The 18,843-nt window shown below is 49.8% G+C and overlaps 9 protein-coding genes across 9 annotated transcripts; 4 read left to right on the forward strand and 5 right to left on the reverse strand.

Moving 5' to 3' along the window:
- Positions 1–453: 453 nt before the first annotated feature.
- Positions 454–3,605, forward strand: N7517_011646 (TBC domain-containing protein; the record flags this gene model as incomplete). Its single annotated transcript, XM_056729369.1, has 2 exons — positions 454–1,181; positions 1,232–3,605. 2 exons carry the CDS (start codon positions 454–456, stop codon positions 3,603–3,605), a joined length of 3,102 nt encoding a protein of 1,033 aa, XP_056575184.1.
- Positions 3,606–4,235: 630 nt separating this feature from the next.
- On the reverse strand, positions 4,236–4,818 carry N7517_011647 (uncharacterized protein; the record flags this gene model as incomplete). The annotated part of the gene is made up of 3 exons (XM_056729370.1): positions 4,236–4,540; positions 4,595–4,678; positions 4,764–4,818. The coding sequence occupies 3 exons, from the start codon at positions 4,816–4,818 to the stop codon at positions 4,236–4,238; spliced, it is 444 nt and encodes a 147-aa protein (XP_056575185.1).
- Positions 4,819–5,312: 494 nt separating this feature from the next.
- On the forward strand, positions 5,313–5,798 carry N7517_011648 (uncharacterized protein; the record flags this gene model as incomplete). Its single annotated transcript, XM_056729371.1, has 3 exons — positions 5,313–5,376; positions 5,432–5,554; positions 5,611–5,798. The coding sequence occupies 3 exons, from the start codon at positions 5,313–5,315 to the stop codon at positions 5,796–5,798; spliced, it is 375 nt and encodes a 124-aa protein (XP_056575186.1).
- An 86-nt stretch (positions 5,799–5,884) lies between these two features.
- Positions 5,885–6,999, reverse strand: N7517_011649 (alpha/beta hydrolase; the record flags this gene model as incomplete). Its single annotated transcript, XM_056729372.1, has 3 exons — positions 5,885–6,222; positions 6,265–6,883; positions 6,934–6,999. 3 exons carry the CDS (start codon positions 6,997–6,999, stop codon positions 5,885–5,887), a joined length of 1,023 nt encoding a protein of 340 aa, XP_056575187.1.
- A 504-nt stretch (positions 7,000–7,503) lies between these two features.
- On the reverse strand, positions 7,504–9,195 carry N7517_011650 (Zn(II)2Cys6 transcription factor; the record flags this gene model as incomplete). The annotated part of the gene is made up of 1 exon (XM_056729373.1): positions 7,504–9,195. The coding sequence occupies one exon, from the start codon at positions 9,193–9,195 to the stop codon at positions 7,504–7,506; it is 1,692 nt and encodes a 563-aa protein (XP_056575188.1).
- A 573-nt stretch (positions 9,196–9,768) lies between these two features.
- N7517_011651 (dolichyl-diphosphooligosaccharide--protein glycosyltransferase subunit 4) lies at positions 9,769–9,966 on the forward strand (the record flags this gene model as incomplete). Its single annotated transcript, XM_056729374.1, has 1 exon — positions 9,769–9,966. One exon carries the CDS (start codon positions 9,769–9,771, stop codon positions 9,964–9,966), a length of 198 nt encoding a protein of 65 aa, XP_056575189.1.
- A 424-nt stretch (positions 9,967–10,390) lies between these two features.
- Positions 10,391–13,591, reverse strand: N7517_011652 (putative C2H2 finger domain protein; the record flags this gene model as incomplete). The annotated part of the gene is made up of 2 exons (XM_056729375.1): positions 10,391–10,665; positions 10,768–13,591. 2 exons carry the CDS (start codon positions 13,589–13,591, stop codon positions 10,391–10,393), a joined length of 3,099 nt encoding a protein of 1,032 aa, XP_056575190.1.
- Positions 13,592–14,086: 495 nt separating this feature from the next.
- On the forward strand, positions 14,087–14,854 carry N7517_011653 (60S ribosomal protein uL24; the record flags this gene model as incomplete). The annotated part of the gene is made up of 5 exons (XM_056729376.1): positions 14,087–14,105; positions 14,219–14,331; positions 14,463–14,499; positions 14,564–14,646; positions 14,702–14,854. The coding sequence occupies 5 exons, from the start codon at positions 14,087–14,089 to the stop codon at positions 14,852–14,854; spliced, it is 405 nt and encodes a 134-aa protein (XP_056575191.1).
- A 1,418-nt stretch (positions 14,855–16,272) lies between these two features.
- Positions 16,273–17,098, reverse strand: N7517_011654 (synaptobrevin family protein; the record flags this gene model as incomplete). The annotated part of the gene is made up of 2 exons (XM_056729377.1): positions 16,273–16,993; positions 17,064–17,098. 2 exons carry the CDS (start codon positions 17,096–17,098, stop codon positions 16,273–16,275), a joined length of 756 nt encoding a protein of 251 aa, XP_056575192.1.
- Positions 17,099–18,843: the final 1,745 nt, after the last annotated feature.

Raw genomic sequence — 18,843 nt, forward strand, 5'->3', positions numbered from 1 at the left:
GCCGTAGGGTATCAGAGCTGTCTTTGTGGGTTTCAGGATAACTCCAAATCTGTGCTCTTTGCTTTCTCATGCTTTTGTTGGTCCTAAAATAGGGTACCTAGGGTTGAAAAATCCGTGCCCCTGAAAATCACGGTCGATCTCCCTTCATTCCATCCACAGATCGCTACAGCAAGGATCGCCAAGCACGCCCGACAAGACCAGCCAAGTATCAGAAAGCTACATAAACTAGTTGGTTATTTGTCTGGCTAGCCTGGACGCCATTTCCAATTCACCCAGCTCCGAAAAATCTCAGAAAAGCCTTCATGAAGCCATTAATCAACGATTCCACCGTCCACGCCATTGCCCGGTTGTTGAGTCATGGCAGATTCCGACGTCCACTCCCAGCGGCGTTCTTCGTCCCAGGCGTCAAGTGCCTCGAGCAGAAGTCGAAATGCTAAAATTGCTCGAGCCAAAATGCAGAAACGCCATTCGGGCTCCTCCCACACAACAACCGATTTGACCTCGTTCCCCTCGCTTTCACCCCCAGACAAATCTTCAACCCTCGCCTGTGGCCTGACAAATACATTGTTCTCCGGTGAAGATGGAGAGGAACCGAATGGAGGCAGGACTGGCCGGGGGCGGAAGGCTACGCTAGCAAATTTGACGACTGGACCGTCGCACAAATCAGGCCGAGCTGCCCTCTTTGCCGATTCGGTCCCCACACATGATATCCCAGGTGCCCTGCATTTGGCCGATGATGCGCACATTGAGCGGCTGGTTGCTGGAACAGGAGCCGTGAAAATGGTGAGGCAGTTCGCTCGCGATCTGGCTCAACGGGATGCTGAGATCTCGGCCCTACGCCAACGTGCTGATGCAAGGGAGCGAGAGCTGAAGAGAATGTTACGAGATGTGTCTGTGTCCAACCAAGACATTGAACGTCGTCTATATCAGTTAGAGAATCCGCCGGGCGATCGTGTTTCGGATGCAGAAAGCACTCATAGCAGCGATCATGCTGGTCAAACCTATTCTGGCCTAAATGGATTGATGTCTCAAGCTATGGAAGACACCGTGGGTTCTCGGCCTTACGGTGACTCAGCAGAAGCCCAGGCTACAATTCGTGCCCAGCGGTCAGACAATGATCCCCGCGGCAGCGGAACCACTGACAACCGGAAGCGTCAAAGCTCGATTCGGGGCTGGCAGGAGTACCTTTTGGCTCGACCAACACAAGCCGGAAAACTAGTCGCGCTAGCAGCATTATGAGTGACGTTGGTGAACTTGGAGAAGAAGAGGCGGAGCGTCTCCGAGTGCCCAGCAATCCTGCAATGCGACGCAAAGCGATTGATGAGCAGCTATTCCAGCCCCCGGATGGGCCAGCACAGAACGGACCGGCGAAGCGCATTGCTAGCACGTCCACAAATGGTGACGATGCAAGTATTCATTCTCGCAAATCTTCAAGATCCCTCGGCTCTTGGACTGTTAAGTTATTTGCTGGCAATCCTCAGTCGACCAAAGAAGCAAGTGATGCCGAGTCTGCCCAGAATAGACCCCAACCCAAAAGGCCAGACGGAGACAAAAGTGCTTCTTCTACACTGTCTGGCCATTCTAAGGGTTCAATGTCGGCAGTGGCCGCACTAAAGAGAATCAACAGCAATGCCAGTATGCCTCCTACTGGACGATCTGCCAGTGGATCGAGCGTTCAGGGCAAAATGAACCCTCCTGCCTCGCGACGAACTGCAGCCGGTAGCGTGTCCCAGGGCGCCGCATCGGAGACTACGGATAGAGGCGATAGAGGCTCCACAAGTCTTGGACCTGTCGAGATGGACGCCATTTTGCCCATGGAATTGAAGCCTCCGACGCTCACGCCTATTTATAACAATTCACAAGCGGGTGAGTTTCTCACCGACCGGTTTGGTTTCATCTATGATCAACATAGAAAGAAGCGCCAGAGAGAAGCCAATGTTACCAAGAGCAGCATCCACCGTTTGAGTATGACCGAAACTCTTGGTACTCTTCGAACCGATGCGTCAGATCATGAGGATGACCCCGAAATCACAAAACTTCGGCAAGGGCCTTCCGACGGCTCGCGTTCTCTGCCTGGTTCACCAGATGATCTTGACAGTGGGGCTGTTGCTATCCGTCGCTGGCAGGACTATCTAAGGATCCCATCCCGTCCCACGGAGCTATTGTCCCACACGCCCTCCGCAGGCCCGATTATCTCTTTGACCACCGCAGGAGAAAATCGCTCTCATAGCTCGTCTGTTTCATATGACAAAGACGGAGCGTTGGCCGTTGGCGCCAGCGCTCAACCATCGGCGTCTACCTCGGCTATCACGGCCGACAGCCCTGAATTCGCTGGCTTGTCATCGGATCAGCTCAAAGACACAGCTGCCAGATTCACTGTCGCAGAGATGGAACCCGTAAAACTGTTATTGGAACAGTTGACCGATCTCCATGATACCCTGCAACGCGACCGAACCGTGAGATGGAACGAGTTCCTTCGCAAAGTGCGTGCTGAACGCCGAAAGGAGGGCGAAGCGGCAGCCGCTGCAGCAACTTCTGATCGATCCCTTGCTGCCGTTGACACCCCAGAAGTCTCACTCGCCGACGGCGAAGTTGTAGGCATCGCGGGTCTGGGTAACAAAGGCAAGGTTGGCCGAGCGAAGTGGCGAGAATTCCGGATGCTCGTCCTTGGCGGCATCCCAGTTGCCCTTCGCGCCAAAACATGGTCGGAATGCAGCGGGGCTTCGGCAATGCGAATTCCTGGCTACTATGATGACCTCGTGCATGGTGTTGGCGGGTCGGACCCCGACCCTTCCGTCGTCGCACAAATCGACATGGATATACGCCGCACTCTTACCGATAATGTCTTCTTCCGCAAAGGACCTGGTGTCGGCAAGCTGAAAGAGGTTCTGCTTGCCTACTCGCGCCGTAACCCAGAAGTAGGCTACTGTCAGGGCATGAACCTCATCGCAGGGTCTTTGCTGCTCATCATGCCCACTGCCGAGGATGCGTTTTGGATTCTGACTTCGATGATCGAGATTATCTTGCCCCAGCACTACTATGACCATGGCTTGCTTGCCTCCCGTGCCGATCAGGTAGTCTTGCGCCAGTACATCTCAGAGCTACTCCCCAAACTCTCGGCCCATTTAGAGGAACTGGGGATTGAACTAGAGGCACTCACCTTCCAATGGTTCCTCTCTGTCTTTACAGACTGTCTCTCCGCGGAGGCACTGTATCGCGTATGGGATGTGGTTCTATGTCTCAATGTGACCAGCGCAGTCAATGCCTCCGGGTCAAATGCCTCTGGTACTAAAGAGAGCAATGACAAGACTACCAAGGTTGACGAAAACCATACCTCTGGCAGCGGAGGCGGAAGCACATTCCTGTTCCAAGTTGCTCTTGCACTTCTCAAGCTCAACGAGCAGCAGTTGTTGACTACCTGCTCGACGCCGGCCGCACTCTATACATACATCAACCACCAAATGACCAATCATGCGATCAGTATCGACGGCCTGATTCAAGCCAGTGAAGCACTGCGCAATGTAGTCCGCCGCGAAGATGTCGTTGCACGCCGTGCTGTTGCCCTGCAAGAAATGCGCGAATTGAGCAGCAGTGCAGGCATCTAGACCTTTGATATGGAATTTCTCGTCATGGTCTTTCATTCATTTCCCCCTACATTTTTCACGCAATGCCGATACGACCTGAGCATAAGGCAAGGAGTTTTGGCTTTTTCTGTTCTATTTTCTATTTTTTTTTTTTTTTTTCATTGCCTGGCGCTATTTCCCTCATTACTTTGTTTTGCGAAAGCACATGTTGACATAGCCGATGTTCTTGTTGCTCGTCTCATACACCAACCCAGCATTTGAGATACCCCTGGATTTTACACTTGGGCGGCAGCACTGTTAGACTTGTTTGAATGAAATCAAAATCTTCTTCATTATTATCATTCTTGTGCATCATGAGCCCTTCACGGCCCCGAAGTGACTAACATGGCTCTAGCTTGATTCCCACTGTAAATCCCGATATTAGGAACAAGTTGATCGTCCTTGTTACAAATGCTAATTTACTTGCAGCTGTGATTTTTCTCATTTCTTTCATTTTCGCAAAGAGACTAAACCCATGGAAATTCCAAAAGCAGAACAACCAGTCTTGCAGTTAAACGACAAACCCATATATCCACAAAAAAAGGTACCGCGAAGGGAAGCATTGACCAAATCATCTCAACTATTCAAACAAAGGTGTACTCAAACATCCAGTTAGCCTGTCTCGGGTCTAGGCTGTCTGGTGCTCGACTCGAAATCAGCCAATGCCGGTCCATCAACCCTCTCCATATGCCGAATGACCTCCAACTGGTGAAGCTTGTACTCAAACGTTTGCGCATCCGAGACGCTTCTGCAGAGCTCTCCATCGGTGCTGATAGGAGCTGTGACTGGATATGGTGCTGTAGGCATAAACCTGGCCTTCAACTGAGGCTTGAAGCTCTCTCTGGCTATTTTCATTCTTCGACCGTCTTCCGTGCCGGTATAGGCGTCATAGCTGATATTGGCTTGGTCCATGAGGCCTGCTGCATATCAGTCTTACTTCTCTGGCTTGTTCAAGATTCTAACAAACGTACGCTCCATATGCTTGATGTAAAGGCACAGTCTCTGATACGTGCGTTGGAACTCGCGCTTCTTGATTGCTGCTCTGAGATTTAGGTCTAACATCCAGGAAATCATTGCACAAGACAGTCCTGCCAATATCTGTCAACTTTTTGTCTTGAAGTGGGATTCTGTTTCACCTACCATCTTTGGTATAGCTATATTGTTCACTCAGATATGGTGCTGGAACTTTTTCCATGCGATTCACGAAATCCGGGGAGGGATATCTTGAGAGGCCATTTGAAGTTAAACCAGGATACTGATTCAGAAGAGATCGAATGAGTATTGAAGAGGGAATCCCTCTCTCTTTTTCTACGGTGATCAACTTCGAAGGGCCGAGTCAGCATTCTCTTTGTTCTTCCTCGGTCTATCTCAGCCATTCTGACCGGAAAGAATTTTCTTTGTCACATATTTCCAAGGCCATAAAAAGTCAAATAACTCGAGTGAAAGTCGAAATTAGAGGAGATGCAAAACGTGTGGCCAAATTCTTTGTTCTTGAAATAGATGTATACATCGACTTGGCTTTGTTCAAAGACTTTCCTCTGGATATATTCCATCGGTCACTCTATCTTGATTTGAAAGCCAAAGGTTGTGGCATTTTATGATGCTCCTTCGGTCTATATAATCTCACCCATTTCCTTTGATAACATATAACACCGTCTTTCTATATTGTCTTTCACTTGACTCGCCAAAATGAATTATGAGCGCATGGCAGCGGAGATACCGAATCTCTATAGGCTATCTAGGGAGTCCAAAGGTAGTCTCTCTATTACATTTCCTCTAGCATATCTCGAGACTAACAAATGAACAAGAGGCCGACCTCCTCAACGGTCTTTTAGGTTGGATCCGCAACGATACGTTTGGAAAGGTGGCAGAAGTCTGCGCTCTCTGGGGTGCAATCGTCCAGGCCAATAAGCACCTTTCCAAAGTCGATCGTAAGACTATGCGTTTTACCTTGTAGTCAGCGTTGCTAACCAAGCCTCTCATTTAGGTACACTGCAATCGCGTACGATTGAACATGAGCACTTCAATCTCAAAGAAGTCCTGAATTCAGAGCTGAAGCAGGCCAAGGAATTGATGGCTTCCATTCCTGGTGGCAGGCGTGCAACCACGGTCACTACCGATGAGGATTTTTCTCTGGCTATTAAACGACTGAAGTATCTCCGCGAGTACAAATAGTCTGGGTAGTTTCTCGGTTTTGGGTGGATTTATGAATAAGGAGAATGTGATTTCTGGCGTTGGGTGTTTCCTATATATTCCATATTTCAATGAGTAATGCTGTCGTTGTTCATCTGATGTGCCGTATTCCAGAGGCGCTCAACCTCGTCTCTCTCAAGCTCCTGGCCAAGCAACCACCCAATACCAGATAGAGTATCGATGTGCGACTTGGTAGATAGCGAGTGCTCAGGCCACATCCAATGAGCATGCGGCATACCGGGATAAACATCAAGGCGAGTAGCAACACCATGGTCGCGAAGGACTTTCTCGTAGATCAATCCATCATCACGTAGCGTATCCATCCCATCGACTTGCACATAAGTTGGTGGCATCCCAGCAAGTGATATGTCCGAATTCAGCGGCGAAAAATCAACAGACTGGAAGTCTGGCTCCCATCAGCTTGTCCAGAGTGCGATATCCTTCGCACTGCAGAATGGTGAGTTGGCGTTTTGCTCGCGTGACACCCATAAGTGCTTGTATTTCTCTGGCACAATCTGCTCATCCAGACAGGGCGGGACAATAGCCACTACACCTGTCAACGACGGAGAGAGATTCTCTCTCATGGCGCGATGTGCAGTGACGATTGCCAGGTTTCCTCCAGCTGAGCTCCCACCAATGACGAAGCCCTTGGAGAGGTCAGCGCCTAGCGAAGAGGCATTGGCAGCAATCCATTTTACACTATCCCAAATATCGTTATGGGAAATGGGAAATTTGTGCTGTGGTGCCAATCTGTAAGAAGGGAGAACCACTGTTGTCCCATAAAGTGCAGCCGTTGCTGTTGCCCAGGGAAGTAGTTGGATATTCGTGCCAGAGAAGAATCCTCCACCGTATATCAGAATTATGAGCGGGGTATTAGGCTGTGCGTTGGGTTGAATCACGCGAATCTCGCTTTCATGACCGTCTCGCATAGGAATGCTCATCAATATCTCCTGAGTTCCGTGTCTCGAGTACATATCAGATGTGGCCTTTTCATTCACTGCTGAGCCTTGAGACAGAACCTCTGGTGGCAAGGAAGACAGGTCGAGAGGGGGGTTGTTCTTGAATATCTGCGAATTTGTTAATGAGTGTAAGGCTTCAAGGCAAGTTCTACTTGTACCTCGTCCATCTCTGGGTTGATAAGACCGAGCTGGAGGACAGCTTCCTTGGTGTTATAAGGATCCATGATCAAAGGAGAGGTAAGAAGACTATGAAGAGGAAATTGGAGCCTTACTCGGGTTAAATAAGGCTTACATGTTGCCAATCCCACCTAGAACAGCCTAAACCTCATAAGATAATTATGAACACGAGTTCACTAAATGGTGACAACATAGTGAATATTGCATCTTCATAAAGATAAAGCCTAATGGTCTCAATATGGGACCTTTACGAGTTATACAGGTGCAAATCAAGCCTGGTATATACAAAGCCGAAAACCGTACAATCTCCCTCCGGACCCGGATACAGCTTTATACTCTTATACTTCGGACTTGGGTACTTGGGTCTGTAAGCCCCCAAAGGGGGCTAGAGCCCTACAAGGGGGATTCGGTGGCTTTGGTAGAGGTGAATACAGCGCTTTGAAGGCTGATGGGCACGCTCTTGACTTGGTTCAACGATTGTGGAGAATTCGCGAATATAGACGACGTGAAACGTTAGAAAGGTCGGGAAAGGTAAGTCATATCTCCTTTTCTCAGCTGGGGCTCTGATCCACCCAGAACTGACTGTTATCTAAAACCGTCGTCAGATCTAGCGAGTCCATTGTGGGACGCAGTCCCAGGTCCATCACATCCCGTGCAACGGCTTTGATCTGCCGCATGATCGACTGGGAAATGGCCCAAGTACGAGCCAATGACTTGAAGACACCGATCGTTAAGGCGAGACGGTCCCGGCTAGGGTCGGGCATTTGACCGGCTTTGACCGAACAGGTGGCCAGTTGGACAATGGAGCTCAGAGTGAGCGCACAGATGAAGAATGGGGTGTGCTTGATAACGGGCAGACGGAAGGCAGCAAGGCGGGATAGCTCTCGGGCGGCCTTGGCGGCCTTCATGGCATGCTCGTTGTGGGAGAATGCAGGCACACTGATCGGGCCATGGTGGCCACAGATGACTTCCGCGGCAACGGCAGGAGACGAAAGAAGATCAGACCGCGGGAAGTTGAGGTAGATGGCTGCGCCGTTCAACATCATGGTCGCCTGGAACATGATCTCATCCACGCTCCCGTCGGGTCGCAAGAGCTCTTCCTTGGACTCTGGCAAGTGATGGCCCCAACTACCAATCCGCGCATCAAGAGCTTCCACTTGGTCCTGTTGACCTTCGGTCATATCCTGCATCGCCACCACACGACCGAGAATCCGTATGGCTTCAATGCGATAGCAGTAGGAGGAAAAGTCACGCTCTTCATCCGCAAACACACGCCCGTCAAATTGCGCAATGGTCGGGGGCGGTGGTGGTGGGAGGGCGTCATGATAAATCCGCTCCTCGCATGGAAGTGAGACCTCGAGCGGTACTTGGTTGGTTCGGTACTCGCGCTGCACACCGAGGGCAGTCATGAGACCCTCAATTACGAAGAGCTCCCACCAGGTGCGCCGCAGAGTCTCTGCGCGGATTGGATCCCCGTTGCTCGCAAGAATCGCAAACGTCCCTTGATGCATGCCGAGCTCGAAGGCCGAATCGACTGCAGCGGCCAAACAAACACCGGCCTCTCCGCGCTCATTATCTGAGTGAAGTACAATGGCCAGCAGAAGCAGCGCCTGCACCTTTTCCACCGACAAATGTTGTTCTTGGACCATTGCGACCACCGTCGGCCGGTACGTGTCGCTCGAGGCGGCCGGGGTGAAGTGAGCACCAATGAACTTCATCACCTGCTCCAGGTATGCGGGGAAGATGTAGCGATTTAGGAGCCGGTGGGGTGGCAGGATTGGATGGGCGGCGTGGAAATAATTATAGTAGATATCGAGCAGGTAGCCATCCCCGCCAACAGCAGAGGATGACTCCGGGGTCAAGGGTCCGCTGATTTGGCGAGCGGATGGAACAATTGGTGTCGAAAGACCGTGTAGTCCGGGACTAGTCGAGGCGGATGAGGGCAAGGGTACGGTTGGCGCATAAGTGAAGCCAGCCTGTAAGGTCCAATCCACGGGGACATCAAGCAAGCCTACCGTGTTGGGATCCATAGGCAAGTAATCTGGCGAGTTGGCGCGGCGCTTTTTCGAGGGGCCCTTGTAACCTCTCCTGGACTTAGTATATTCGCAAGGGGATCGGGCTTGTTCACAACGGCTGCAGACGGGAGTCCTGCCATCGCATTTGAGATGTTTGTGCCGACACTGAAGACAGGCCAGTAATGCGGGACCTGGTTTAGACCCAGTAGTAGTCTGGAATTCGGTCATGGTGAAGAAAGACGCATATAGGGAATAAAGAGAAAAAGATGAATCGAGGGGAAGAGGGATGTTTGTCGGGATGGTAATTCGCGTTACGCACTAAAACACTTGAACTAAGATCTCTTTCTCTCTCTGGGAAGATTATATATCAACAAATGTCAAAGGATGAGAGAGAGAGAGAGAAGTAAGAAAAGGAGACACAAAAACAATATTACAAATGTGACGAGGTCACCATGCATATGGTTTACTATGTAAGGAGTACATTACACTGTAACGTCGTACTTCACATTTACATTACATACCTAGCTCACTCATCAACTTCATATCCTCTCTACCTCTCTACCTCTCTACGACTCGACCTTCCTACCTTCTACCTCTCTACCTTTCAATCATTTCAATCTTCTCGATCCTCTTTATTAAGTTAAACCTCCAAAATTCCACTTCTGGGACATATCATTACACAACTGTGTACCGTCAACTCGAACTACTGGCCGACGTGTCTTCTCCGACTATATCATCCCTCAACACTTAACGCTTGGTCTCTTGCTTTTACCGGTGACCACTTCGTTTCTCCATTTCACAATGATCTCCGACGATGACCTCTACCGCCTTGCCATCTTCCTTGGCTCCTGCGCCATGATGATGATTGTCCTATACCACTTCCTCGATGTCAATTCCAGCGAGGAGGAACCAGAGTCTGCTGAATCAGCAAGCCAAATTAAGGAGAATGTCCCAGTGGTGTCCACAGGCAGGGTGTCAGCTTTAGGGAAGGGGAATTAAGTCCAATTTGCGACTCGGAGAGAAGGAATACAAGAATCCAACAGCGAACCAAGATACCAGTGCCTACAGCATTTGATTTTATTTTTACCAGCAGGTCAGCCACAAGCCAATTGTACACTACAAATCCAATCAGTTGGAGGGAAAAGGCAGTCATTGCCAATGTGGCTTTATTCATCAATGTTCTTTGATTTGAAATTGTGCGGTTCCTAGGAAATCCACCGTATAGATCTCATAGATAAAAGGAGGACGGACCTCTTTGAGGTATCATCCGGGTGAATAATGTGGGCACTGCCTGCCATAGCGAGATGGCATATTATGATATCCAACGCCAATCCTCATGTAAATCAGTCTCCGTGCAACCGAATCCCAGCAAGAAAAAAAAAAAAAGGGAAAACCAGGGTATCACAAAAGTCGATCTGACGCATCAATCCTCCCCAACAAATGCCATTTCACCGCAGTGGATTCTGCTCTGACGAGCTGGTGTCGACAGACGGCGGTCACTCCAATCCATCTCGGGTCCGACCTGTTGCTTCCAGTGTCGTCCCGCTTCGAGCAGCGCTTGTGCCTTTGTCTTCTCAGTCGATTTCCCGTGGGCCTTGCTGAACGCCTTGACCTGGTGTTCATCCACTGGCAAAACCATGGTCCCTTTGCGAGCACTGCGATCACCCAGAACGGAAGGGTAGCTCGGTTTGTTTTCCGCTAAAAAATTCATCTGATTAGACATTTTATTCAGATCTAGAGGTTTGTATGTAGATCAGCCCCTAAGAGGAGCATCAAGCGCAAGCTAGTCATGATTCTCACCAATTATTGGCACCGTTGGCCCATCCCCAAGCCGCCAAGCCATTTTAGAGATGTGCTCGTTCGACACATGCATAAACATATCTGCTGCAGCCATTGGCGTCTTGTTGCCGCATTCTTTCCATTTGCAAATAAGAGAGTGCGGGATGTGAACTTTGATAAGATGAGCTCGCACCGAGTCAATGTTATGGAGTTCTGCAGCACACCCTTCCCATTTGCATGGGAAAATTTGATAATTCACGGGCTGTTCACGGTGAATGGCAACTTCAATATGGTTCGCTCCAGTCTTGTGGGGTCGCCCTGGCCTTCTTTTCTGGTTCTGGGGCATCTTGTGTGGTGAATATGGTATAACGACTTGTGGTTGGGGGAGGCGCCTTGTCTCTGGGGATTTCACGGTGCGACTAGAGTCCGATTGGCTTCTGGCCGTCTGTGCTGGGGGTTTAGGCTTTGCTGTAGATTTAGGCGTCGATTGTTTTGCCGTATGCGGAGGTTTGGGCGGATCTGCACTTTTCGCGGTGGACAATCGTCGCTGTTGGGGTTGCGGCGGTGGGGAAGCCGGGAAGGGGACGGATTGGTGTGATGACTGCGGGGATGCAGGCACAGGGTCGACCCTAGGAAGTCCAGAAGGCAAGTTTGAAGAATAAATTGGCTGAGGGGGATTATAAGTTGGCGGTTTAAAAGGTAAAGTACCCCAAGCACTCAAACCGCCCGGAGGGGCACGCGCGTCGATCCTTGTTGGCATTGCGATTGGGCGATTGGGCGGTGTGTCACGCGACGGCATCGGAGCGAAATCACTTACAGTCACGTGGTTTGGTATCACAGCATCTGGATCACGTGGAAGTGATTGCCAAGCTGACTGCGGTGGTTGAGGATGAGGAGGCGGTCGAAGTGGTATTTGGGGTGTAGGGACCGGAGGCATGCGATCGACGACTTGAGGTTCAGGCTGCTTAACATCCACAAGGTCCCAACGAAACGTTGCCAGGTCTGCAAGGTAGTGGATTTTGGTAAAATTACGACGTAATCCTTCAAGATGATGATTTAGAATCTTTTCCGTCGGGTGTTTTCCCGCGGCAATCAACACATCCCGCGCGATAGTGGCGGGATCATAAGTGTGCTTGGGCAGTGCATCGCTCCGTCTTATCGGCTGGACCAGGTCATCACGATTCTTAAGAATTTTACCAGGGCCTCGAGGCCGAGGATATTCCATAGAAATCTGTGCCCCTTTCACTGAGCCGCTCGTTAACGTGCCGTCTTGGGTTGTCCTATTATCCAACCGTCGTATCTTTGCGGGTGGCATAGAGCCACTCAAATGCTCTTGGGTCGGAACCCACCGCTTTTTCTGATGCTGCAATGGTCCCGGCAGTGGGTAACCCCGCGACTGTGGATTCCTTGCAGCATGCTGTTGTGCCATGGCCGACTCAGAGAAGGTACCTCGGCGAGGTCCCGAGGTATACGAAGAGTTATAAGAAGGCCCCGGGTGGGGGCCTGCAGGAGGATTGGATGACGCAAATGATGAGGATGCCGCTGGTGTGCTCTGCTCATTTGGCTCGGAGATCGGAGGCTGCTGACTTGTCTGATTTGGTGCCTGGTATAATGAAGTAGGCGGTGCTTTACCCTGAGTTCCTCTTTTCTCCTGGGTCCTGCCCTTGTCCAAATGATGCGGAACAGTAGTTATCTGCGCAGGTGGCGCCGGAGGGGCAGACGCAGGATCAGAGGAGACAATAGAGACAGAAGGACTGCGGGTTGAGACAGCCTGGGATGTTGCAGGGCTCTGGACCCCATTAGGTGCAGTTGGCACGGCTGACTGCACATGAGCATAGTTTTGATATGAAGGCCTAGGTGGTATCGGGTTTGATCTGGTGGAATTGGTAACCGAATTCTGTGTTTGTGGATTGGAACCCTCTCGAGTGCTTGTGGTTGGTGTGATCAACTGGCGCGGGTCAGGGGTGCTGCGTGCTGCAGAAGTATCGAATCCCTTCGGCGACACCAAGGGGTTATAAAGCTCAGTGTCCATTGAGTGGGAGCTTGGCGGTGTATGCGAGTGAGATGATCTTTGGACATTCTGGGTTGGGATCGTGGAATGACTTTGGTATGGGCTCTGTGATGCTTGGGGTCTTGCCACCGGTGTGTATTTTCTTTGACCTTGTGCCGTCATTCCCTGTCCCATGTGCGATTGATCTAACATCTGGGAATGCTGATTTGGAGTTGCCGAGTAGCCTTGATACGGGTTTTGTGATGCAGGCAGAGGTCGTGCCATGTTTTGGTTCGTTCTCTGTGGAGGGGCTGTCGGCCTGGTAATTTCATGTGCCCTATGAGGGCTTTTATCGGCCTCTAATGAGTTTGAGATGGACTTACAAGGCCTCTGTGAGGGGTCAGCGGGATCCATATGAGTTTGACCATGGCGATATGCATCCTGATGCACCCGAGAAGTCAACTGATGTTGAGATGGACTGGTAGGATTTGGCCGCTGACTTATATTGTGAGAGCGATGTGTTGGGTATACAGAGGGCCCGGAAGCAGAATTGTTAGATTGAACATTGCTGCTTTCCTGGTCTTGGTTTCCTCTATACTGTCCACCCGAAGCTTGTGAGTACACCTGAGAAGGATTCAAGGCATGATTCGTCCCAGGATTGGTTGACCTCATAAATGAATATGACCTCTGTGCCTGCTGGTGCATAACGGCCGCTTTAGCCACCTCCTCCGAATCGTGAAATGCTAGATGTGCTTGGTAGGCCTCAATGTTGGCAATGGAGTCGTGGTCGGGTTGACTATCGGCTGGAAGAAAACTCTGTAGCCAATCGAATCCATCCATGCCTCCGTTAGACATTTCAAATCATGCTGAAGCTATCTGGCAGCTAGAATCTCATCGCTGGGGATGTTGTAGGACCGAGCGAAGAAAAGACTGGATCGCAATCCGTTGCGCATAGAGGGGGTTGAATCGCGGCCGAACAGGGAAAATCCGGGTATTCCAAATAAGCCCAAGTAGATTCTCAGCCGCAAAGTGAGACCAGAATTGAAGAACCAGAGAGAACTTCTCACAGTCCTAAAAAAAAAGCGCGGCCAAAAAGCTGGCCTGGCGTAGATGTTGTCGAGGCGCATAGCGAAGCGCGTCGGAGGTGGATCCCGCGATCAACCAATGAAATCAAAGGTTGTTCCTGCCTTATGGGTCAGGTGTCAAGTTGCAAGCCCTGAGACGGCTTAGCGGGAAATTAGTAAGCACACAATCCGGCTCCAACTTGGAATATTCGGCTACACCAGAAAAGATCCTCTCTTCGACCAACGCCAACGACACCCGTTCACTTCACACCCCACGACCTTTAAGATGGCTGTCCGAACCCACGGTGCGTACTCTCTCGCATATCGCCTTGCGCCGAATTGATTTACCACTGCCCGAAACCCCTATCGATACGAATTTTCGCCAATCTTCAACTTTCAATACTGATGGTGTCTCCAGGTATCGCCTCTTCGCGGAGCAAGTCTCGCAAGGCACACTTCCAGGCCCCCTCCAGCGAGCGCCGTGTCATCCTCAGCGCCCCCGTCTCCAAGGAACTCAAGGAGAAGTACGGAGTATGTACCACATCAACCTCCATATCGAATCTGGGTCTGTTCGAGTAGAGTTTTCGCGATGGGAAACTACGGAAGATACAGGCACCAGCATGACACAATACACGACGATTCTAACCAGCATTCCGTGACAGATCCGCTCCATCCCCATCCGCAAGGACGACGAAGTCGGTGAGTTTTATTCTTGATGCAGTCTGGGACCAACCTCCAGAAATTGAAACTGACTTGTATACAGTTGTTGCCAGAGGTTCCCAGAAGGGCCGTGAGGGCAAGATCACCAACGTCTACCGTCTCAAGTTCTCCATCTTCGTCGAGAAGGTACGATTCGAAATTACATGATAATTGATGCGGTCGATACTTACTGCGGTTTTAGATCGTTCGCGACAAGAGCAACGGCCAGAGCGTTCCCATTCCCCTCCACCCTTCCAAGGTCGTCATCACCAAGCTGCACCTCGACAAGGACCGTGAGCAGATCATCGAGCGCATCGCCAAGGGTCGTGAGGCTGCTAAGAGCAAGTCGACTTAAGGGATTTCTTACGTGTGGGGTATAGGTTCATGTTGCAATGGCGGTTGACGGCGCGGGTTCAATTGAAGGGACTCTGAGAAACGGAGTTTCCAGCCTGCTATGATCAGGGTAAAGTTTCTGAAACCAGGTGCATTGCGATGAATGAAAAATGAACAAAATTTCCTTTTTCTTCTACTCTGGAGTCGGTGCTCGCAGGGCAAAGCACTTTGCGCAGCCGACGCTCTTCTTCTTTACGTCTCCCGCGCACATAGGAACGTCCGTCGAATGCTACAGCTCAATCTTCAGGCCATTTCGGTCGGTGTCCAGTTTGCAGCTCGTCCGGCCTAGCTTTTTTTCCCCTTCGCTTGCTCAGTTTTGTAGCGACATTTCTCTATTCGCTTCCGTCTCCAATTCCTCCCTATTGGAAACCAGAAGTGTCGCCTGATATATCTCCTCGTCAATCCCGCGCCTTTTAGGACGGAATCTATGGTTGAAGAGGTAAACACTTGGCGTAGACAATTTACAGGGCTACTGGGAAGCTGGTAGTTTCTGTCTTACCTGCAGACTCACTCTGATGCTTTCGGGCAAGGACGCAGTGGGTTTGATGGTGAGGGACATATCTTACTCCTAGTTAGAGTATAGGTATAAGCTGTAGACTGTAAAATTGGCTCTATAGATTCGGTGTGGGGGATTAATGGATATTCCTGTCAATTCATTTACTTTACTTTCGTCAATATTTCCTCTCAACTTTCCTAACACTTGTTTTCAATATCAGCACTCCGTATGTCTCTTTGCTTTGGTTGGCTGTACGTATCGTCCAGAGCGGCAGACTCCAATGGCTATGAATGAACCTTGAAAATCAACAAAAGTCCAAATGCGCCTACACTGCTAGCAGCTCTACTGTCTAACCATATGTGCACTGGAGTAAGATCATGGTTCTCTTTGATGACTGGTAGAAATTTCTGTTATGTACTTGGCTTATACATGCAACTCAAGGGCTAGATGCGATGTCTATTTGTCGTCATGCTTAGTAGAACTAGTAAATCCAACTAGACAACCAACTCACGAGACATTTATGGCTTATTGAACAAATTGTCAGCTTATGCCAATATACAAGAAATTCTTCATTGACAATAGCTAAGCCTTGACAAGAGTGGTGGAGACATATCAAACCACTGGCTACATAGACAACCAACTCACCTCCATCACTTAAGTTTTATGTAAAATGGATGCAAATTTCGATAGCTTAAGGGAATACAAATCAGATGCTTTAATATACAAAAATAATCCAACGAATAAAAGTGACGCAAACCCAGACAAAGTAGGAAAGCAGATAACATCGCATCGTGTCTCATGAGAAAGCCAGAAAGCAACCTCAGGAACCGGATATTTGAAAAGAAACACGCTCGCTGAAATGTTCGACTAGCCACGAAACTGCGCTAGTGTCCAACACACTTCCCCCATGCAGGTAGTCCACACCCCATACCAATGAACAGATATAGCAAGAATATAACGACGACCACCATCATAATCATCAACTTGGTATTCTTCCACCACATCCGCCTCCGCAGTCCCCGGCTGCGGATCCGGAAATCATGCGCACTCCCGCCAAGCCGATCCGTCTTGTCAACCAGCAGATCGATGCGCTCGCCGCGCTCCAGGACCCGCTCGATATTCTCAGTCATTATATCACGGACGCTGTCAATCTCTCGCCGGGCTGACGCGAGTGAATCGGCTGGTGGGGCGGTGTTGTAGGCCTGTAGGAGAGAGCGCAGCTCGTTGTTGAAGGCAGCGCAGCCGTAGGCGGGCAGTGAGGCGAACTCAGTGGTGGATGGTTCGTAGGTAGTCAAGAACTTGCGCTTCATCTCTAGCAGGTAGGCGAATGGGATGCGGCGGCCTTGTTCTGCTGACGCAACTACCACGAAGCTCAGGGGAGCGTGTGAGTTGGGCTCTGCAATGTTGCCATCGTCGGATTGGCTGCCGGTTGGGGAGTCGGCAATATAGTGGACAAAGAGTCGTTCATGGGTGAAGGTGAGCTTTTGTGGCTTGTCGTGTGTGATCTTTGGGAGGATGATGGAGGCTAGTGACGAGGCGGCGGTCGATGAACTGCCCGGCGAGGAGTGTTCGGCTAGAATAGTAGTGCGGTGGGCGATGCAAGAGCTGAAGTTGATTATATTGTTAGTCTGGAAATAACTTTTTTAGACCGCTTAAATGTCACGGCCAGACTTACTAGAGCAAAGAGCTCGTCTTGGAAGATGAAGCCATAGTGATATGATGTCAGTGGCCGTAACCTCAAATTTAGAGTAATCGTAGCAGAAAACAGGCGTAAGTCAAAATGATGAAGAATCCTGTAGGATTCAAACGCTTGTAATACTTAGATAAAGGAGCCAAGTAGTTTGAAAGGTCTTGAGGTCTTGAAATCTTGAAATCTGGAGTACCTTGCACTGGGGTTCGTGCAAAGCGGCTGAGTCAGCCTCAAACGCCCCCGGGGCCCCGTTGACAGTTGTGAGTTATAACTCTGATATGAAAAGTATTGGCAGTTTGAAACTGCTAGTTATAACCAGTTTATGTTGTATACAATCCTCTATTGACCTTATATTACAGTAAATTTTCAAGCCCTCTTCCAAGGGAGAGAGAACTCTTCCACCTCATTTTGGAACTTCTGTTCTGTTCAGTGATGTGTATAAGGCACTGTTCTTATAGCTCGGACCAGAGTCCACATCATTGGCCAATCGTTGCGCTGTCAAAGGGTCGGAGAACTCTGGTGACTAGATTGTCAAGTCAGACCTATAAGCTCCGAGAAGTGGCTGTGGATGATACATACTATCTTTCTTTCCACTTCAAGTTTTAGGATCTCGAACACTTCCCGGTACCAAAGCTCCAAGAGGACGATTCCCAGTGAAAATAGGTATGGAGTCGATGCATTCAATCAGGGTCTTGGAAGACTTTGGGATATAGAAGCCAAGTCCATAGTCCGAGTTTCAAGGCTGCGTCGAATCAACGGGCTGTCAAAGTCAACCGTGCCATCTAATGAATACAGGAACAAGATATCGTCTTTGCTCCAGAAATCCGTCAGCCAATCCGTAGTATGCAGCACATCGGGATCGCACAGCTCAAGCGTCGCGTATTGAACTTGGGCATATCGAATTTGACGACATCCAACATGTGTCGGACAAGTACAACATTCCACGGGATAGTATACTTGCCCAACGGCTCGTAAAAGCAAACACAAAATGCCGTCAACTTCTTGCATACCACAAGGATCACACCGAAAAGATTTCCAGATATGTTGATGTAGCCATGCAAAAGGTCGTAGAGGTTCCACTGGATTCAACCAGAACACAGGAACCCGAAGCATCTCGACGAAATGGACACAGGATACCACCGTTTCAGCAGTCTATCATCAGGATGGGAAGTACTCCAGCATGCACATCCCCAAGATGATTCCAGAAGAAAGCTTCGGATTTGAAAGTGCATGAGCATAAATTACAACTCCACTCTCTCCGATGGAATTGTCGTACATGCTCACTCCATTCTGTGTAGTTATCGTAGAGTTGGTTGGCTTTGACGCAGTCTCCGAATGTGCAGATATAGGGCTGCAAGTCGCTGTATAAATGGTATTTTCAGGCTTCGCCCATATTCTCGAGCTGAATTCTCTGACGACAGTACGGGCAGAAAAATGGTTGATTCTGGGTTGTATTCACCACATTTGCTGGCGGCGGCGGCGGCATCAAGACATGTGTCTGGTCACCGGTGGTCGAGGTCGTTGCAGAGAACTTTGTTTGTCCCGAGTCGGATCCAACATCGTTGAATACCAACAGCAGGTCATGGTGAAACTATCCGAACGATCTGCATCTTCTCCGCAGCAATGTCCCTTATGCACAAAACCTCCCATTTCAAATCCGAGCCGATTCCAGCAGCATCTAGCTCGACATCTTCAGCAATTGTCTCTTTTTGTCCTACCTCGTCCCGAGTCAGAAGCAAATGAGTCTTATCAAGTTGCGATTATT

The sequence above is a fragment of the Penicillium concentricum genome (genome assembly GCF_028827145.1).
Source record: "Penicillium concentricum strain IBT 3081 chromosome Unknown utg000006l_segment0_segment0, whole genome shotgun sequence".
NCBI classification, from domain to species: domain Eukaryota; kingdom Fungi; phylum Ascomycota; class Eurotiomycetes; order Eurotiales; family Aspergillaceae; genus Penicillium; species Penicillium concentricum.